Source organism: Dromiciops gliroides, chromosome 3 (genome assembly GCF_019393635.1).
Source record: "Dromiciops gliroides isolate mDroGli1 chromosome 3, mDroGli1.pri, whole genome shotgun sequence".
NCBI lineage: Eukaryota > Metazoa > Chordata > Mammalia > Microbiotheria > Microbiotheriidae > Dromiciops > Dromiciops gliroides.
In genome coordinates this window covers 123254385-123275926 of record NC_057863.1, presented here as the reverse complement: position 1 = coordinate 123275926, position 21542 = coordinate 123254385, and the positions used below count along the sequence as shown (strand labels likewise).

The window sequence follows — 21542 nt, the reverse complement described above, 5'->3', positions numbered from 1 at the left end:
GGTGCTTGAATACATTTTATATATTTTTTTCATGCAACCTCTCCCCACACCCTGCCCCCCAAAACAATGACACTAAAATATATTTACTTTAAACACTGACTGAAAAGGATTTTTCCATTTATTACATTTGTATTCTCAGAGCCTAGCACAATGCCTGGCACATAGATAGCATTTAAGAAATATTTGTTGATTGATTGATTGATCCCAGGCTAGTAGCAGAGTTTTTTCACAGTGAAAAGTATCATAGCTGTCTCCTTAATCCGGCTTTGGATTTTAGCCTAGGAGACATCTTTTAAAGGTATTAAGAACTCACTAACATCCCTCTCTGTGAAATTGATATAGGGGAAAATGCTAATGAACAGGTTTACTAAGAATGGGCAGCCCTTGGCATTAAGGATGCATGTGATGTCTCAAGAATTTTCCCATGCAATTTTTGAAACAAATGTAAAGGAAAAAAATTGTATCAAAAAATGTATCAAGGATTTTATCAAAATTGCTATTTTAAAGCAACATTAGGATTTTTTTTTTAGGAATAAAGAATTTTGACAAGATAGAGATACACAAGGGTATTCTGACCTACAAACAAAAAGGAAAGAAAGGTGGGAGGTGCTGTTGATAACATTTCCTTTATTACTTCAGATTTATTAGCACCTTTTGCTAATGCTACTATTGAATCAGCTTCTATCATTAGGGTTAGTTACCCTTGTGCTAAGCATTCATTTATAATTTGAACAAGAATTGACTAAAGATCTGTCTTATGAATACTTTTGTGGGAAACATAGATTGTAGTCTTTCCGGCCCTTACTAGATTCCACAGACTTATGAGTTTCTGTGCCCCCCTCCCCTAAAAAAAAGTCTAGGTTCTTCATGTTTGTGGAACTGAATTGGTGATTAGCTGTTCACACTTGGCTGGGCTGGTCTCATCTCCATCACTCTTTGCCTTCAGTTTGCTAAGACACTCTAACCTTGACTTCTCTTTACCATTGCCTGGAGTACCCAGTCACCATCACAGTAGCCCAGGTGACCCTGGGAGTCAAAAACCAACATAGAATTTGTGCATGACAAAATTCTGAACATGTAGCTTCTACTTGGGTGAAATCGGATGAAAAAAATTTGGGTGAAACTTTGAGTAGCAGTGTAAGAAATTAATGAGTCCTGGAGTAGAAGTGTAAATTGCAAGAACATGTAAATTGCTGTAATGTAAATATGAGGTTTTACTAGTTAAGCACATACGGTTGGCATTATAAATCTCACACATTTTGACAGAAGAGTCTCTGTTTGAAGCTGCTATGTTGGAGACTTTTGGAAAGTGTTTCAGAATATATTATATGGAACATTTTAACATGAAAAGGGGCATAAGAATAGAGCCTTATAGATCTCTTTTCTGGTACTTATTCTTCTTAGTAAATGTTTGCCTTTCCCACTGCAAAAACAAGATGAAAAATCAAATGATGGAATGGAAAAGGGAATTTTGTCTTTTTTTCTCATTTGGAAGCAATTTGTAAATTAATACTTTTTGTGTTTGTATCATCTTCATTTCTGAATATCATGATGGATAGAGTACTGGACCTGGAGTCAAAGATATGTATTCAAATCCAAGCCTTAGACACTTATTAGTATTGTGACCTTAGTCAACTCACTTAACCTGTGTCTACTTTAGCTTTCTAATAAAAGCTAAACATAAATACAAAGTGAAGATGGTATTTAAACCGTCTCCCAAGATTATTGTGAGTATAAAACATAATATTTATAAATAATTTGTAAAGTACTTTGTAAAACTTAAAGTGCTATATAATTGCTAGCCATTATTATATATTAACATAATGTTCTCCCTACTTTCATACCCAACAAGCCGTGCATTATAACAAGGATTAAAAAAGAAAACAGAAAAACAATAATTCATCAAATCCCAACCACATCTGACAATATCTTTTACATATGATAGCCTTGGTCCTCCAACTCTTCAAATAAAAGAAGGAAGTAATTTTTTGCAGCTACGCCATGGGAACCACCATGATTATTATATGACATATACTTTTGAATGCTTTTGAATCACTGTATGTCATTTTGAAAAAATCATTACTGAATTTCTTCTCGATCCTCAACAAGTAATGGATACTAATGTGAAACTGGACTTATTTGGATGCTCCAGCCACCAGTAACTTTATTAGCGTGACTACCCTGCCAACGATGCAAATCTCAACCCTCTCTCCCCATCGCTTGATGGTTTTGATGAGTTACTGTGCCTGGAAATGTAATGAACACCAGCAGCTGGTCAAGTCTCTTGTTATAAGCCTCTCTGAATTTTTTTAAACTGAACCTTTGGACAACAGAGATACAATATATCACTGCTTCCCTACTCTAAGCCTTTTCATATTGGTGTAGACCCTGTAAGAGTTTTGGTCTCGTTGTTCATGCTCCTCGAGAATTTAGGGTCTCCTCTATGCTGGAGGAACTGGAATAGGTACTTATGTTTTAGCAGAAGAAAAGGAAAAGGAAAAGTTAGATAAAAGGGGAATAGATAAAGGCATTTCCGTACTTTGTCTAAACAACTGTAAAATAGATAAAGTGAAGCCCATATTTGTTAAGTTTTAAATATATGTACATATGCATATACACCTTCCTCCTATAACATAATTGCATACACAAAATTGCTGATTGGCACTGGGTATGAAATTATACTTTGGACAAAAAGTATACATCATAATAAGAGCATTTTAATGTTTGCAAAACACTTTGCATATATTACTTAATTTGATCTTCACAAAAACCTTCTGTGCAATATGCTATTATTATCCCATTTTATAGGCGAAGAAACTAAGGCTAAGAGGGGTTAAATGACTTGCCCAAGGTCATATAGCTAATAAATGACTGAGGCAAGATTTGAACTTAAGTTTTCCTGACTCTACAACCTACCTACTCAGCCACCTAATTATCTGTTATAATTAGCATTTATGTAATACTTTAAGATTTGCAAAGAACTTCACAAATTTTAACTCATTTGGTCTTCACAACCCAAGAGCCAAGTGCTATTATCATTTCCATTTTACAGATGAGTAAATTGAAGAAGACAGAAATAACCCAACTAGCACTTGACTTAGGCAGGGTTTGAACTCATATCTTCTGGACTTCAGGTCTATTATAGCCCCTAGCTGCATCATATACACATATACACACACACACCCTCCACCCCTGCCCCGCAACATAAACATAGTGAATCAGAGAGAAATCAGACCTGTGATTTCATCATCAGTATAGAACAATAATTTGTATGGGAATTAAAATCTTACAAAGTCTCCCTGGTATGCTTAGAGGCTAAGTGACTTGACCATAGTTACAGAGTGTTTATTTCATCTTCATTTCTGAATATCATAATGGATAGAGTGCTGAACCTGGAGGCAGAAAAACATGAATTCAAATTCAACCTTAGACACTTATTTGTAATGTGACCTTAATCAACCTCACTAATCCTATGCCTGTCTCCTTCAGCTTCCTAATAATAGCTTGTGTCAAAGGTACAGTTGGAACCCCCATGTCCTCATGACTCCAGGGAAAACATCTTTCTACTGTGCTACCTCCGCTCTTCATACTGGATATATAACTCTGTTCTTAAATTCAAGGACTACTTTGAATCTAAAGTTAGTGTGTCATCTCCATAGGACATCATAGAATTTAGAGTTGAAATTACTTTATAGATTATATAGTTCAACCACATCATTCTGTTATAAGGAAGTTGAGTAGGAAATAGGAGAAATGACTTTCCCAAGGTCACTTAGGTTATAATTGGCAAAGCCACGATTCTTAACTTGGACCTTCTAATTCCAAGTCTAATGTTCTTTCCTATGCAGGCTCAATAATGACATAGTCATTATAGGTGGAAAAAGGGAACTATCAAGGATATGAAAAATTTTCAAAGCTCATAGAGCAGATAAAATAACCATGGCTTTCAGTTTGAGAATGACTTGGTGAGTGACTTACAAGATATTCCAGAAGAGAGGTGTATAATGTCATCAAGTTAGAAAAAAAAATATCATGAGAACTTAGCCATTAAAGAAGTCAACCATCTCAGAAACTTAAGGCTTATTATTATAAAAGTTGTGAAGTATCCACACAAATTAATGACCAAAAAGTTAGCAATGTTTTTAATTGTAATAGTTACTGCTGCATAAAAAAGAATCCCATGTTTAAGCTGTCTGTATATCTGGATGGTAGGAGCAGCCAAGTGGTGCACTGGACAGAGCACTGGCCCCAAAGTTGGCAGGACCTGAGTTCAAATCTGATCTCAGACACTTACCAACTGTGTGACCCTGGGCAAGTCACTTAATCCCAATTGCCTTAAAACATCTGGGGCCATCTCCAGTCCTCCTGATATATATCTTGTCACTGGACTCAGATGGCTCTGAAGGAGAGAATGAGATTAGTAACTATGCAGAGCTCTCCCTCACATTAAATCCAATTCACTGCAAATTATGACATCACCCCGATGTCATGATCCTCTTCAAGAATGAAGGACCACCACCACCAACAATGTCTAAAGGGTAAAGTCTCCTGCTAACTGCCAAAGGGCTCTTGGTATTGACTAAAGCAATGACTTCAGGACATCTGACACCTCTCAAGAAGAACAGGCTCTTGGTTGATTATCTCCAATTTATCCCGTACAAATATTGTTTAACATAGTTGTTTTCATATTGACTTTCCCATTAGACTGTGAGCTCTTTGAAAGTAGGAACTTAGGGGCGGCCAGGTGGCGCAGTGGATAAAGCACTGGCCCTGGATTCAGGAGTACCTGAGTTCAAATCCAGCCTCAGACACTTGACACTTACTAGCTCTGTGACCCTGGGCAAGTCACTTAACCCCCATTGCCCCGCGAAAAAAAAAAAAAGAAAGTAGGAACATGAGGTGACTATCTACACTGTATGACACAAGGCATATGTATACCTACTCTGAGTTGCTGGTCTGACTCACTCATCCCAACCTATCCTGACAGATCTAGGTTCCCAGAGAGGGCCCACCACTATGTGGTTACACTCAAAATCTCCCTGGGTCATGAGGGGTATCCCTGTTTTAGAGGAGATACACTACCTTTTCTCATCACTATAGCTTTTGAGATTCCACTCAGTCACTCACAGTGGTAACAAATAAAATTTTTTAAATTTTTTCTCAATTACATATAAAGATATTTTTTTGAGTTCCAACTTTTTCTCCCATCCTCCCTTCCCTCTCCCTTCCCAAAGCTAGCAAGTGATCGATATAGGTTATACATTATATATGATCATGTTAAACATATTTTCATATTAGTCATGTTAGAAGAATCAGAACAAAAGGGAACAAACAAAAGAATTAACAACAATAAAATGACAAATTAGATTTTAAACATAACCATTTACTTAATAATAAGACAAAATAAAATAATAATGATACCACAGGTACCTATGTATTAAAGAAAATGAAGAAATAATAAATATATCATATGCACACATAAACTTGGATTATACTCTCCCACCAATCTATTCTGAGTCCATGGTGAAGAGTGGACAAAGACTTACAGTTGTCTGTTAGGGAAATATATAATTGAGAAAATCCCATGTGCTTGGGGAAATTCGCAGTTCTGTATCACAGGCTTTTGGTATCATTGATCCATTTACAAACATTTTGCCTCTCATGGCATTGCTTCTCTTCTAACTATTGCTCTTCTGATTGATACCACTTTCCAGTTTGGCAAACCCTCTTGTACTCTAGAACATTTAAATATATTGGCTCTTTCAACTTCGTCACCCTTAAAATGGCACTGAGAATCAGTCCTAATTGGGATGGTAGTTCTCTTTAAGCCAGAGGACTGCAAAACTCATCACCTTGGCCTCTTTCTGGGTAATTTGGATAAGCTTAAGTAAGCTGTTCACTCACCAGGATGCTGATTCATCTCATCAGTTTGTAACGAACATAGCTCACAGCAAGGCAGCCAAGGTTGACTCTCTGGGCAAGGCAGATAAGCCTTCCTTCTGTGAGGTCTCACCTCCCTTAAGTTCTAGGTGGCACTGAAGGGCAACAGTTGATGGTAAAACTCTTGTCCAATATAATATGGAACCTCTTTCCAAACAATCAATAATTTCATAACTGAAGCCTTCTGTCAACTGATGGCTCCTGGTACTACTTCTTACTCAGCTCTAAAGAGAGCTGACCTTTCTAACCCTTACCTGTTTCTTCAGTCTTTAGTTTTTACTCACTGTTTTCTTCATCCACTCTTCACAGTTTTCAGTGGTCCACATCAGCGCCAACTGGTATTCAGACTCACCTCGCACTTATGAGATTAAAAACTCACCAGATTTCACCTATAAAATCAGTAGTTCTTATTTAATCATCTGCTGGTTTGCAAACAGTTATTTGATTTTAAAATTTTCTGTGTTTTACCTTCTTAAGCCTTAAAAATAGTTACATGCAAATGAGCTGAGGGACCACAATTCCCTGTAGTTTCAACCATTTCAGACTTCAAAGAGGTCTAATTTAACAGTCTGTGTCTCTGACAACTGTTTCTTTACACTTACATTCTAGCTGTTTTTAACAAATAACCGTTCTTTATCTGCCTCTTTAAACTATCAATCTGTTCACATTCAAAAGAGGTATCACCTTGCAACCTTTCAAGGTAATTTGAGCTCCTATATTTATGCCATAATTCTTTTTCTGCCCTCTTTTGCAACTATGCTTCCTTACAACCCATCTGAAAACTAGGTTTCTTTATATACATATATTAACAATTCTATTAAACCAGAGGTTTTTTTTAAATTATTACTCCTTATAGGCATGAGACTTTTCATCCATGAAAGAAGAATACTTTATGTCCTTTATCAGTAGATTTTGGTTTTATTTATTTATTTAAATTGTTTCTGCTTGTGTTTGTATTCCTAACACTTAGCACAGTGCCTGTCCCAGAAATACTTTTAGACTGACTGATGCCAAAAATTTTTTCTACCCCTTCAGCATTAAACTGCTCTATATGAAAAGGCATCACTTACATTTAAAATCACGAAGTGGAGTCAAACCTGAAAATTTGGGAGAGAGGGGAGTGACAATTATCTTGAGATATTTAAAGGACCATTGTGTGAATGAAAGATTAACATTATGATGATGTTGCAGTAGACCAAGCTGAGAGGAATAGATAGACGATAGAAGAACGGAAAAGATTTGAGGGCTTATTTTTCAAAGAATTTTTCTTTTGGAATGGGCTGATTTTAGTGGTCCACATCAGAGCCATGCGGTATTCAGAGATTCCTTTCTCATGTATGAAATTAAAAACTCACCAAATCCTACCTATTAAACCAGCCTTCCTTATTTAATCATCTTCTTTGTCTACACAGAATTATTTGATTTTTCATTTAATGAATTTTACCTTCTTAAGCCTTAAAAAACAGCTACATGCAGATGAGCTTAGGGACTGCAATTGCTCTTCATCACTAGATACATTCAAAAGAATCTGAATGGACTACCTCATAGAAATGTGATAGAGGAGATAATTTTATTGGAGGTGGGTCGATAGTAGGTTGAACCAGGTGACCCTGGAGGACCTCTTGCAGATTTAACTATGTTTGTATGAGGTACATGAGATAATTCTGTTATTTCAGCTGAGGAGTAATTTTTCTTTTTAGTTGCTATGTATATTCTCAGTACATTTTGCTGAACATGTCCTATTTGGCCTCTATTTCATAGAGACACTATAGACAGCATTGATATGTTGCACAGGCTGTGGAAAATGCTTCTTTGGCAAATGGTAGTATCTAGATGTACCACACCCTAGTTGTGAACATGGAATTAGTCATCACTTAGCTGCTCAGATCATGTCCTGTTGGACCCAGATTTGCTGGGAAAATGAGTTCTTGGTGATCAACATCACAGTTTATGAAATGAGTAACACATGCATACACTTCTGCATGGAGAGAGAGATAGACAGAGACAGAAACAGAGGCAGAATGCAAATGCCCAGGATGCATTCTGACTCTGGTGTTTTATAAAGATTTTTACAATCTAAGTACCAGATAATCAGTACTGAGAGACTAAAATTGATGGCCCTTCGTAATTTCTATTTATCTCTTGAGGATCAATTGGATTATTGATCCAACTCCAAACATGTTTTGATTAAGTGCATGACAAGATGGGTTTGACAACACTCCCAATTTATTGGACTACACTATATATTTAAATTCACATTTTCTGGGACTGTGCCTATATGATCTTGGCTTGCCCGGATACGTCTGTCAGTGTTGTTGTTCTAATGACCACCTCTTCAAAGATCTGTAATTATATATGCTTCTGTGAATGGTTTCCATCATGCTGTACAGCTCAGTGCTTACACTGATGCAAAACAGGGTTAAAAAGATGAAACTGAAGATTAATTTTTTCCCCTCTACAAATGTTCAGGCCAAAGACAGCTCAGCTCTTTTAAAATGTACATGAGTGGGAAAGGCACTTCAGGAAACGGTTCAGCAATCACGGTCTAGACTTCCAATGGTGCCCATTGTTATTAATGGAAGTGACTGTGGTATGGCAAGGAGATTCTGGTAAACCCTACTTTGGGGAGTAGTATCAAGAAAGGCTTGGTGTCTTTAAAACAATGCCATAGATTGTTTTACTTTGTTCACTTCTACATTTGAGCTGGAAAGGTATATCATGCCTTTAGGATATGCAAATTTAAGCAACAAAAGAAAAAAAGAAAAATCTCACCATGAAAATATAGTTGGATTTGAATGTGCTAAATGGTACATGAACCAGTCAGGTTTTCATGATTTATCAGTTTTTAACTTCAAAGACTCTGGTTAGCTTGCATTTTTTAAACTAATGAGTTTATCACAGCCAGTGGGAAAATGGTTAAAGTATATCAGCTGTAAATTGGTACAGAGCACTAAAAGGGACATTAGCCTCTAATCAGATTCTAACAGTTCATTAAACCTGCCTTTCTAGAATCGTTCTTTGTCTATTTCTTCCCCCCCCCCCCGCCCCCACTCCTGCCTGTGCCTTCCTCATAGGGAAGGAAGCTTCTTCCCTTTTTCATCTGGGTAAGACCTCCTCGGGGATATGAAGCAATATCAGCTCATCCTTCTTTGTCTACAAACTAAACAGCCTACGGGATGCTTTATCATGGTAGATTCCTGATTTTGCTGCATAACCTAACTATTATTCTTATTAATCACAAAGGCAAGGGACTTCCTAGCTGGCTGGATAAAGGCTTTCCAGAGCCTTGGATGGTGGAATGCCAAGCTGGCTGAGGTTGCAGCTCCACCCACCTCCAGCATCCAAACCATGGAAGTCATTGATGCCCTAGGACATCCATTCTTGATTTGTAAACAAGGAACTGGCCTGTTGGGAAAGAGAAATTTCAAATTTGGAACATGTTAACCTAGCTGGCCTGTATGACTATAATTTCTCATGCTCTAGGCTAAACATCAGGTTCAAAAACTTGGATAAACTGGAAAAGTCAAGAGTGAAGGTTTTTGAAATTTTCCTCCTTTTCTTGCTTTTTAATTACTCTAGTCTCAGGTACATTTCCTAGGAGGAAAACAAAACAAAATGAAACATGAGTAATTTTTGTTTGTTTCTAAATGACAACAGACTGAGAGGCATTGAAGAAATAATTTCTACTTTTTAACTGTGCAGTGTGACATCATCAAAGTATCAAAGAAAGTTGATTTCCCATAGTGACCATTAGTGAAGAGGTCTTTGTAAATGTCATTTCTCAAAATTTCTTAAAAAAATGCACATTAAAAAAAATTTTTTTTTTTAAGTGAAGCAATTGGGGTTAAGTGACTTGCCCAGGGTCACAGAGCTAGTAAGTGTTAAGTGTCTGAGGCCGGATTTGAACTCAGATACTCCTGACTCCAGGGCCGGTACTCTATCCACTGCGCCACCTAGCTGCCCCAAATACACGTATTTTTACGAAGAAAAGTTCAAAGGTAACAAATGGCAGCTTAGCTTAACGATATTTTGTTACATTCTGTTATTAATTGATGATAGAACTTTTTGAAACAAGGACTTTATATGACAAAAAGTAGAAAAAAATAATCGTTTAAATTCAATAAATATTTACTAGGTGTTTACTAAGTTTATCATTTCTGTGCCTAGGGACTTACAGATAAAAGCAAAATAAAACAGGTATATAACCTCAAGATACTATCAATGTAATAGAAATATTAAGACCTATATGTGAATAATTATAATATGTAATGTGATATTTTAAAGGAAAGTACAAAGTCACAAGAAAGGTCAAAGGAGGGAGTCATTTCTTCTATCTAGGAGAAAGGCTTCATAGAGAGGGTGGCATTTGATTTGAACCTTAATGGTTTTCAAAGGATGGAGACAAGGGTAGGAAAGGCATTCTGGGCCTAAGAAGTGAAAAAGATAAGTGAAAAGATAAGTGAATTCCTTGCCTTGGGCAAGGAATTCCTCTATACCTCCCTGCCACAATGGAGAAGGAACCTGAGGTAAAGCTGGGGAGGTAGTTTGAAGCCAAGTTGTGGGATATTTTGAGTATGAGACTAAATTAATGCAGTGTAACAAACATTTATTAAAATGTAATATTTTATTATCCTATAGAGAGCCAGCATGGCATAGTGAGTACAAGGCTGTCCTTGGAGTCAGGAAGACCCAAGGATAAGTCCTAATTTTTATATGTGCTGGCTGTGTGACTGTGTGCAAGTTATTCTGTGTTATAGGCAACTCTCAAAGATTCTTAAATTGCAGAAGAGTCAATTGTATTGGCATAGGGCATTTCCACACTGGGATGCCAGTCAGAATCATAGGCCTGTATTGGTACCTCCCTTAAACAAAAATAACAATAATAACATTAATTGTTTTCTATGTGTAAGGCACCAGCTAAGGACTTTGGACAGGACACTGCAAGGTTGAGAAGTGTGGACATTATTTTGTGGTAAATATACAGCCATTGAGAATTTAGAGTGCCAGAGTGAGTTGATTAGTACTATGCTTTATGAAGATTATTCTAGTCATCTAAGTCTAGACTAGATTTAGGCCAAAGGGAGATTTAGAGACTGGGACACTGGTGAGGAAGCTATTGAAATAGTCTAGCTCAGAGGTAATGGGGCTTTGACATAAAGTGGTGTTAGTGGGAATGGAAAATAAATGGGAGCTCTCTTGCAAAGGTATAATTCAATTAAATATAAATTTGATAAGCACCTACTATGTGCCAGGCATTGTGCCAAATGCTGGGGATACAAAAAGAAGGAAAGCATAGTTCCTGCTTTCAAGGATCTTATAATCTAATGGATGAGGCATCATGTAAGCAAATCATTACAAAGCAAGCTATTTAGAGGATAAATAAGAAATGATAAACAGAGGCAAATCACTAAATTTAAGAGGGGTTAGGGAAGGCTTCTTCAAACAGGCAGGATGTTAGTTGGGACTTAAAGAGAGCCAGTGAGGTCCGTAGTCTGAGCAGAGGAGGGAGAACATTCCAGAAATGGGGGAAAGTCAGAATGCATGGAGATGAGAATCAGAGGGTCTTGTTTGTGGAACAAGCAGGAGGCCAGTGTCACTGGATTAAGTAATATATGGTGGGAGTAAGGATAATGGATTGGAGTGGGAAGAGACTAGTAGATTTGAGGTTATGAGGGTCTGTACTATAGTGGTGGCAGGGTCAGAGGAAAGAAGGGGGCCTATTTGAGAGATACTACAAAAGTGAAGTCAGCAGATCTTGGCAACAGCCTGGATATGAGATAATGAAGAATCCAGGATGACTCCTAGGTTGTGAGCCTGAGGGACTGGGAAGATGGTGTTTCCCTCTACAGTAATGGGGAAAATAGGAGGTGTGGTATAAATGATAAGATTTGTAACCAATTGAACATGCGTTGGTAATGGAGAGAGGATTAAGTAATAATTGGCAAATGTTTGGAGCAAGGGTGGCAGGAAGATAGGGGTGCCATTTTTTAAAACAAATAAGGAATTTAGGAGCAAAAAGCATGCTAGAGGTGGTAGGCAATAATTAACTTATATTTGGGAGGTAGATTCCGGAATTCGGAGGAAGTTGGGGATGGAGATAAAGATTTTCTTAGTAGATAACCAACTATTTTTTTGCCATCATAGAGGAAAAAGAAATACTTCCAGAAATCACATTGAACCTTTTATACACATGGCTGTTTTATTTTCATATGAACATATACTTTAATCAAAATTTTAATAATCAACAAGGCATAGATGACATGTTTTTCAAAATGCAGATGACACAAAGCTGAGAGGAATAGGTAACATTTTAGATAAACATCAGAATCCCCAAAGATCTCTCAATAGACTAGACTAAAAGGCCAAATCTTAATTTAAAAGGAATAAATATAAAGGCCTATACATGAGTTCATAAAATAAACCTTGCAAAAATAATATAAGAGAGGCGGGACTAGACATTTCATTAAAAATACCTGAACACTGTTGTAGGCTACAAGCTCAATATGAACCAACACAGCGATAACCAGAAAAACTAATGAACTAAGCCTGCATTAAGAAAAGTATAAGTATCCCAAAAGAGGAGTTTTGATCATGCCCTGGCACTCTGTCCTAGTCAGACCACATTAGAAGTACTGTGTTTAATTCTGGGTAGGATGGTGTAGAGATAATGAAGACTACCCAGAGAAGAGATAAAATGATGACTAGAGATGATAGGAGTATCCTGAAGGAGAGAGAAGGAAAAAGGAAAGGGAATGGAAGGAAAAAGGGGAATGGCTTATAGAAGGGACAAGAGGAGCGTGGTAGTGGACATAAGGAAGCAGTTCTAAGGTTGTTCTTTGCCTCAGAGGGAAAGAGGAAGAGCTATGGTACAAACTTGAAAGAGGTAGATTTTGGCTTGTTAGAAGGGGGAAAATCAATCTAGTGACTATTAGAGGTATCCAAAAGTGAAATGGGCATCCTCAGAAAAGAGTAGGTTCTTTTATTAGAGTATTTGAGGCTGGATTCCTGCTAGCTACAGATGTTAGAGGGAATTCCTATTCAAATACAGATTAGATCACACGAGTCTTATAGCTCTGAAATTCTATGATTAAAAAAAAAAACCTCCTATAATATTCAAAGGGCTATACTAGGCTGTGGGAAAGATACAAAGGTAAATAAAACCCAATCCTTGACCTCGAAGGGCATGCAATCTAGCTGGAGAGATAAGATGTATATACAAATAACTACAATACAAAAAAAAATACTACCTTGATAGTTTGAGCAGATCCACCTCAATCATATCTGCATTTTTTAAAAAAGATCCTTGTCTGGTTGGGGAAAAAATATGAGTACACTCTGAATCTCTATAGTTTAATCATTTTCCAAACATTTTAAGTACATTTAGATAAAGGCTACAATGAAAATGTATACCCTTTGAGCCAAATTTTAGCAATTCTTAAAAAACGAAACATGATCTCTTACGGCCATGTGTGACCCCTCAATACCTTAAGAAAATACAGAGATTGTAAGTATTAATAGAAAACAAATTTGGTTAATATCCAGTCACCCCAGTTAGCTGTTCTTAAATGATTTTTGTTGAGTGAAAACCACAACAAAATACCTAATTCAGAAAGTAAATGGTTTTTATTCTAGGAGTATGCCTTTATACTACTTAGTAGTTCATATTTACTTAGTCTTCTGAGTCATGTACCATGGGATATATTAATAGGATGCCTAAATTGTCAAGAAGCAAAACGTTGGAGAACTCATTTGAAGGAAGTTTGAATGTGATTAGAATTTGTTATCATTATCAAAATGATTTATTCCTGGAATGTTGTACTCTGTGTACTTGTTTTAAAGTAATTTATACATTTCAGATAAACCGATTATCCTTTAGGTGTGATTTAGACCATCCAATTTTCCTGTTCACGCCGCTTTCAGAGCTGTGGGATGGAAAAATCTGACCCATCCCTCCCTCCACCACTCTTGCAGGAGTGAGATGAATTGTTCCAGCCCTACATAAATTGAGGGAGGGCTTCCCTACTCTGGTTTATTGCAGCCTGACCTCCAAGCCAGAGGTCAGAAAATCAGACTGATTAATTCAACTTCCTGGACATCATTTCAAATGAAATTTCAGATTAGGGAGGTATAATTGGTTATGCTGATATTCTCATTTAATTATACCTCATTGCTTTTAAAAAGTAGTTTAGCCGTACAAGATGTATAGCATGGAAGGCAGATGCCAGAACTATTCTTTTGTGTTTTATAGTTTATTTCCTTTCCTCTTTCTCTCTTTTCAGAAAATCAGCACCTTTGAGAACAGAATGTTAATGCTTGATGGGATGCCGGCAGTCAGAGTCAAAACAGAGCTGTTGGAATCTGAACAAGGGGTAAGTTGAGGTTTCTGAACCCTCCCTCCCCCAACGCTTTTCCTGATAGAGATAATCATTTCCAGACCTAAGCCAAGGTCTCTAGCAGACACATGTGTAACACTCCACTATGCTGAATAATACCCACCCGTCTGCCCCTTCAAACACTACCCATTTGTGAGTGCAGGCAATCTGGCCTTTAGGAAGGTGTATTAATTCACCTCGTGGGAACCATATGGTCACTACTTAGATGTAGCTTGGTAAATGTTTTGAAAAGCCTAATAAAAATCCAAAACAAAGAAGAAAGAAAGAATAAGTACCAAGAAAGGTAAGACTAGTCTCTCACTGTAGCTTGGGTCTTTAAAAATGGGGAAACAACAGAATACAGGTGGAGGTATAGGGTAGTTCATGTGTTTGCAGGATGAATTTTTCTATTGACATTTCAATTTATCCTGTTTCACACCATAAGAAGAAGGGGATACTTGATCAAATTGAAGGTCAGTATATTTGAAGTGTCTGTAAAAGCAAGTAGAAATACTATTTTAAACACATCTCCTAACTGTTGAATTAATTCATGGCTACTGAAAAATTTAAAGTCTGAGATTGCAGCTGGATTTTTTAAAAGGGCATGGATAATTTCACAACTGTTAACATTTATAGCTCTGCTAGTTAAAATAATGATAAGGGCAGTGGGATTGCGTCATCTTATAAGCTGATCACTTCATTGAGAGAGGAAGGAAATAATGCCTTGTATAAAGGCTGCATATTGGCTATCTGAATTATGGAACAGTTTTTAAGCTAGTGGGGAAAACTAGAGGTAGGAAAAAAACAAAGAAATATGTGATCTGGTACTTGCGAGGGGTTTGCTTTTCTAAAATCTGAATAAAATATTATACATTGCTTCCATTGGACAATTATAATAATTTTCACAATGATACTGTGGAATCTCAACATTTGCTATAAAGCAGAATTAAGTGGGTCTGTTCTAGACACCATCTAAATGGATTATGATGTCCCAAAATAATTTTGTTATAAAGCAATCAAATGTACTATTAGGATGGCCTCCTACATGGAACAAAAGTGGTGTAGATGATAAAAATAGCATTTTGAGTAAAAGGTGTGGGGACAGGTCCAGTGCTCAGCACTTGGCATGAAGTAGGCACTTAAATGTTCAATGATTCATTGATTGATTCATTCCAGTTCAGATGTCTACTGGCCATGTGGCAGTAGGCAAGTAACTGAAACTCACAGGGTTATAGTTTCCTCTCCTAAAAAGCTAGGATAATGATGTTGCATTCCTTTTGTCTCAGGTTTGCTGTTTCTAAAGCACGTTGCAAACCTTGAAGTACTATGTAAGTAAAGGTAATTGTTTTTCTGATTACCAACACTTTGGTGAGGCTTTATAACCTTAGCCTTGTTTCTGAGATTTGTGTATGAGGAGTTATAAGTATATTTAGAATTCACTTATTTTCCAACTAAGGCCACTAAGAAAGGCCAATGAATAGAAATAATGGTGGCATTGGCTCTCTTGACTGAGGTTGCAGCATGGGGCAATGGGGGAGAAAAACAATAAAACCACTGATTATTAAGTCAGAGGGGTTCATGTCTAGGCTCTGTTACCATCAATGTATTTTGTTCTGTCATTTTCAGTTGTTTCTGACTGTTTGTAACTCCATCTGGGGTTTTCTTGGCAGAGGTACTAGAATAGTTTGCCATTTCTTTCAAGAATTCATTTTACAGATAAGGAAACTGAGGCAAACAGGGTAAAATGATTTGTCCAGAGTCACATAGCTAGTGTCTGAGGCCAGATTTGAACTGAAGTCATCCTGACTCCAGCCACAGTGCTCTATCCACTGTACCACCTAGCTGCCTCACTATCAATGTGAACCTTAGGTAAATTACTTAACTTTTTCAGCCTTCAGTTTTCTCATTTAATATGAGGGAGTTGGAACAGCTGAACTTTAAATGAACTTTAAAAAGTAGCAGTATTTATATAGTACTTTAAGGTTTGCAAAGTGCTTTATAAATATTATTTGATCATTACAACAACTCTGGGAGATAAGTGCTGTCATTAAACCCCATTTAAGAGATGAGGAAATGGAGGCCAGTGGAGGTTAAGTGACTTGTCTAGGGTCACAATGCCAGTAAGTGTCATACGCTGGACTTGAACTTGATCTTCCTGACTTCAGGTTCAGCCCCCTTGTTCTATGTCACCTAGCACAACTGGTTTTCCTTGTTCTTATTTACCCTTGTCATCTACATCAGAATGTTCCTATTTCTATAAAGTAGCTGTCATAATTAGGACAGTGTCTTACCACTTATATCAGCGAAGCACGAAGGAATATATCATGATCATCAAGTGAAATCTGGTCAACCTAGATGTAAAATCCATATTAAATAATACTAGAGGATGGAAACTCTCCCAAAGCAGAGGTTATCTTGTTTGATTTTTTATTTGCATGCTTATTGTCTAGTTTAGTGTTGTGAACACAATAGGTACTTAAGGGATGCTTCTGCATTACTTGATTGAATAAAGTGACTTTTGTGACCAGACTCGATTGGTGATTACCCCATCCAAATTCATCACATAACTGTCAACTCTCCCTCATCACTTTTTGTTGGATTTCTTTTTCTCTGAAGCCTCCTTTGCTGGTTTATTCTTTGGTGCAGGGATCCTTTAATATAAGTATATAAAAATAATTTTTATAGCACATAAGTTTTGACCACAGAGAAGTGAATATATTCTAAGATTTAATTTCAAGTATGATTGGTTTTTCCTTTCTTGATGAGAAGGAAATGAAAAATCCATTTATATTTCATAACCGTTACTATAGGATGACTCAATACTTCAGTTCAAAAAGCAATAAATCTATCTGCATGCATGTGAGCATGCATGTGTGTGTGTGTGTGTTTATGTGTTGTATATGAAGAAGGTAACGGGAAAATCATGAGCAACAAACCAGAAAACACAACTTGGACTACTGATGAAAAGCAGAAAGTATTGTGCCATCTTCAAGCATCATCTTGATCATCCTTATCTAATTTTTGAAGTTGAATTTGAATGAAGTTCAGAAAAAGGCTAAGAACTCACACTTATATATCATGTTCAACCTAAAAAACCTGGGAGGGAGATCATACAAATATTGTTAACTCCATTTCACAGATGAGAAAACAGAGGCTTGGAAGCAGCTAAATGTCTAATCTGAGCTCATTCCACAAGAAATTAGAAGGGCAGAGTTTGAAACAAGGTTTGACTGAGTGCAAGGGACTTGCCCCTGTAGCACACTGCAAAAGCCCATCTTTACATTGGTTTCACTGATTAAAGAGAAACTCCATCTGATCTTTATCCCAACATAATTATTTTTAATGTATTTTAACGGGCAGATGTGGAATAACATCCTGAGAGTTTGACCAAATGTTTCTTTACTTAAAAAATTATCTACTTGTTATCCGTGTAAAAACGAGCTATGCTTATATATTGATATCATTTACTCTAATTCTGATTATGGATACTGGAAAGAAATTAAATACTTAGTTGATTATCTATTCCTCAATTCTTTTTGAAATGTCTTTTTCGATAGTTCTGAAAGAGCGGAAAAATTACACCAGTTCATCCTCCTATTGAGAAAGATTTGAATAAAACACTTTATTATTTGAAGTTGTGTATTAGCTTGTTAACTTTGTTGTACATTTCTTTCATTATATAGATTTGTTCATCTTATTCCTTTGTTCAGAAATCTTTTTGGGTTCCCTGGTGATTACTGAGTAAAGTTTCTACAACTTGGTACCACTCTAGTTGTTCATCTTTATCAAATAATTGGCCTTCTATTTATTCTATAGCACAGCCAAAGCAGAATATTCCCTATCCCCTAAAATGATTTCTGGTTTCCCTTCTGTGACTATGTCTCAAATGTTCTCTTTCCGTGGGCAAATTTAACTTTATGGTTGTTCGTGTACATGTTGTATTCAACTATCACTCTACAGGTGCCATGAGATCAGGGACCATATCTTATCTAATCTATGTACCTTCCTCAGGCTCTGTCTTCCTCCATAGTACTCTAAATAAGGCAGTTGTGTCATATATGTTAGTTCCATTGAATTGAGCATAATGATGTGCCTGTGATGTTCTTTAAAATTATAAATAAAACAATGGAAATATTACTGACTTTAGAGTAAGAGGGCCTGATTTCATATTCTCCCCTTTTCATAGGATTAAAGATTTAGAACCAGAAGGGACTGATCTTTGAAGGAAGCCAGAAGGTAGAGGGTAAAAGAGAAAAGTCTAAGCATGGGGGGACAGCTAGTGAAAATACACAAGGACATAGAGTTTCTTGTATGAGGAATGGTAAGGAGGATATAATCCTTGATGTTTGGTATGTGGAAGAAAGTAAACTGTAAAAAGACTGGAAAAATAGGAAGGGGCCAGATTATGAAGGGCTGTAAACACCAAATGCAGGATTTTGTATTTGATTCAGGAAGTATCAATAGTTTTTTAAAATACTGGAATTTATTGAGTAGGAAATAAGATTGTCAGATTAGGAAAATCACTTTGGCAACTGAGTTGAAGATCAAGTAGAGTAGGGAAAGACCTGAGAGAATAGGGATAATAATTAGAAGACTATTGCAATACTATAGGTCAGAGAAGAGGGCTTGAAATTGGGTGATGGTTGTATGAGTGAAGAGGAGAGATATATACTTGATGTGAAGGTAGGAATGGTAAGATTTAATAATATGTTAGTTTTGTGGTGTAAGTCAGAATGATAGGTCAAGGATGACACCAAAATGGCAAGTCTGGGTGACTGGGAGAATAGTGGTTCCTTCAACAGTAATAGGAAACTTAGAAGGCATTGAGGTTTGGGGAGAAAGGTAATGAGTTCTGTTTTGAATGAGCTCAGGAGAGAGACTAGGGCTGCATGTATAGATCTATTTGTATACCATCTGCAAAGAGATGGAAATTAAACCCATGGGAGCTGATGATATAAGCAATTGAGATAGTTTAGAGAAAAAAGAGGGTCTAGGATAGAACTCATGTTTGGGGCTTTGATATGGGTGAAAATATACAAAAAGGAGATTGAAAAGAAGCAGTTGAAGAGATAGGAGGAAAAATGAAGGTCTAGAGAGGAGAGAAAGTATTCAAGAGCAGATGATCAATAGCATTACATGTTCCACAGAGGTCAAAGATAAGTTTTGAGAGAAGAGCCTTAGATTTGCTAAGCTCTGGGGATACAGAAAAGGGGAAATGACAGTTCTTACTCTAAAGGAACCCACTGTCAAATGGAGAAAACAACATGCAACACACAATATGATATTTAAAAGGTAGCAAGTTGTACGTAATAGATTTGCAATTTCATGCTCAATCATCCTTTAAAAAAATACACTTTGTTATGGAAATGCTTGTTTTTTTCTATAAATTAAAAATAAATAAAACAAATAGTTAATGTACAAACAAGATATATAAAAGATAAATTGGAGATAATCTCCAAGGGAAAATACTAAGACTAAGGAAGACTGTGAAAGACTTCTTGTAGAAGGTGGGATAGTAGCTGTGACTTGAGGGAAGCCAGGATGTAGATATAAGGAAAGAGTGTTCTAAGCATGTAAGATAGTAAGTGAAAATGCCCCTAGTTGGAAGATAAGAGTGTTTTTTTCAAAAGAATAGCAAAGTGGCCCATGTTGGATTACATGCAGATTCATGGGTATAGAGGAGGGGACAGTAAGGTGTAAAAAGATTAGAAAGGTAGAAGGAGGCCCACCTTTTAAAGTCAAATTATGAAGGGCTTTAAAGGCCAAAGAGAACCACTGTTGTTTATTGAATAGGGGGTTACTGGGTCAGACCTGTGCTTTAGGGAGATCAGTTTGACAGCTGAGTGGAGGTTGGACTGGACTGCGGATGGGAGGGAGACCAACCAATAGCCAATACAGTAGTCTATATCTGAGGTGATGAGGGTGGTGGCAGTGTTAAAATAGAGAAGGGAACATATTTGAGAGATGTTGTGAAGGTAGAAAGGACAGGGCTTGGAAACTAGTTGGATATGTAGGATGAGAGAGAGCGAAGAGTTGAGAGACTTTTTGACTGGGAGGATGGTATTACCCACAAGTGCAAAAGACGAAGGGAGCTTTTGTCATGATAGCTGATGAATATGTTGGAGGTGTCCATGTGACATCCAATTCTTGGTGTTCAGATGGAGATGTGAAACTGAAAGCCATCATTATGGATGATAATTGTTTTAGGTACTGTGACAACTAGAGTGACGCCCCTGCTGGAGAGATACTGTAGGAAAGCTCCACCATGAGGCGGAGGCATCTGAGGGCAAGCCATGTGGCTTGGAAGGTCAGTTCCTTGGCGTCAGGAAGTGACGTTTAATGTTTCTGGTTTAGACAGGAGTCTTGTGCAGCGAAGAAGGGGCGAGACTCTCTTTCGCCAGGACCTCAGGGGGCAGTGGAGCAGGAGATGCTGGCTCCCTGGGATAGACAGCTGAATCTAGGCCTCTTTCTCTCTCTCTTCACCCAATTCTTATGCTCCTTAATAAATACTTAAAAGTCTAAACTCTTTATAAAGCTTCTAATTTATTGGTGACCACTCATTAGATATTTTGGACAGTATAGCTAGAATCTTAGCCACCGTACAACTTTACAGTACTATGCAAAGACAAAGAGAGAAGCTTGATCTGTTCCCTATAGGAAGCTTACAGTTTTTTGGTTGTTTTATTTTTACCAACCATTGTACCTAATAAAGTACCAAACTCACTATCACACTGTTAGTACATACCTAATAAATATCTTCTCAATTGAACTGATTTGAGTATATATAACAAAGTATATATAAACAAAGAAACTTTAATCCAACTAGATTATTAAACACTTTATGACACCTACTTTTTTTTGGTGGGGGGGAATGAGGATTAAGTGACTTGCCCAGAGTCACAGAGCTAGTAAGTGTCAAGTGTCTGAGGCTGATTTTGAACTCAGGTCCTCCTAAATCCAGGGCTGGTGCTTTATCCACTGCACCAACTAGCTGCCCCCAAATGCCTACTTTTTTAATGTACTTCCCTCCCCACTCCCCAAGACAATGAGGGTTAAGTGACTTGCCCAGGGTCACACAGCTAGCAAGTATCAAGTGTCTGAAGCTGGATTTGAACTCAGGTCCTCCTGAATTCAGGGCCGGTGCTTTATCCACTGCACCACCTAGCTGCCCTTTTAATGGACCTTTCACATACTACCATGCATAGTAAATGTTTTTGATCTGAAACTATT

General features: G+C 37.1%; 1 protein-coding gene across 3 annotated transcripts in view; it reads left to right on the top strand.

Annotated features, from left to right (window-relative positions):
• The window catches only part of KLF12 (Kruppel like factor 12), a 581101-nt gene that overhangs the window by 252216 nt on the left and 307343 nt on the right, over positions 1–21542 (top strand). For all 3 annotated transcript variants that reach the window (XM_043994967.1, XM_043994966.1, XM_043994968.1), the window contains exon 3: positions 14220–14309. In XM_043994967.1, coding sequence (XP_043850902.1) covers positions 14220–14309 — 90 coding nt within the window. The remainder of the gene's footprint in view (positions 1–14219; positions 14310–21542) is intronic.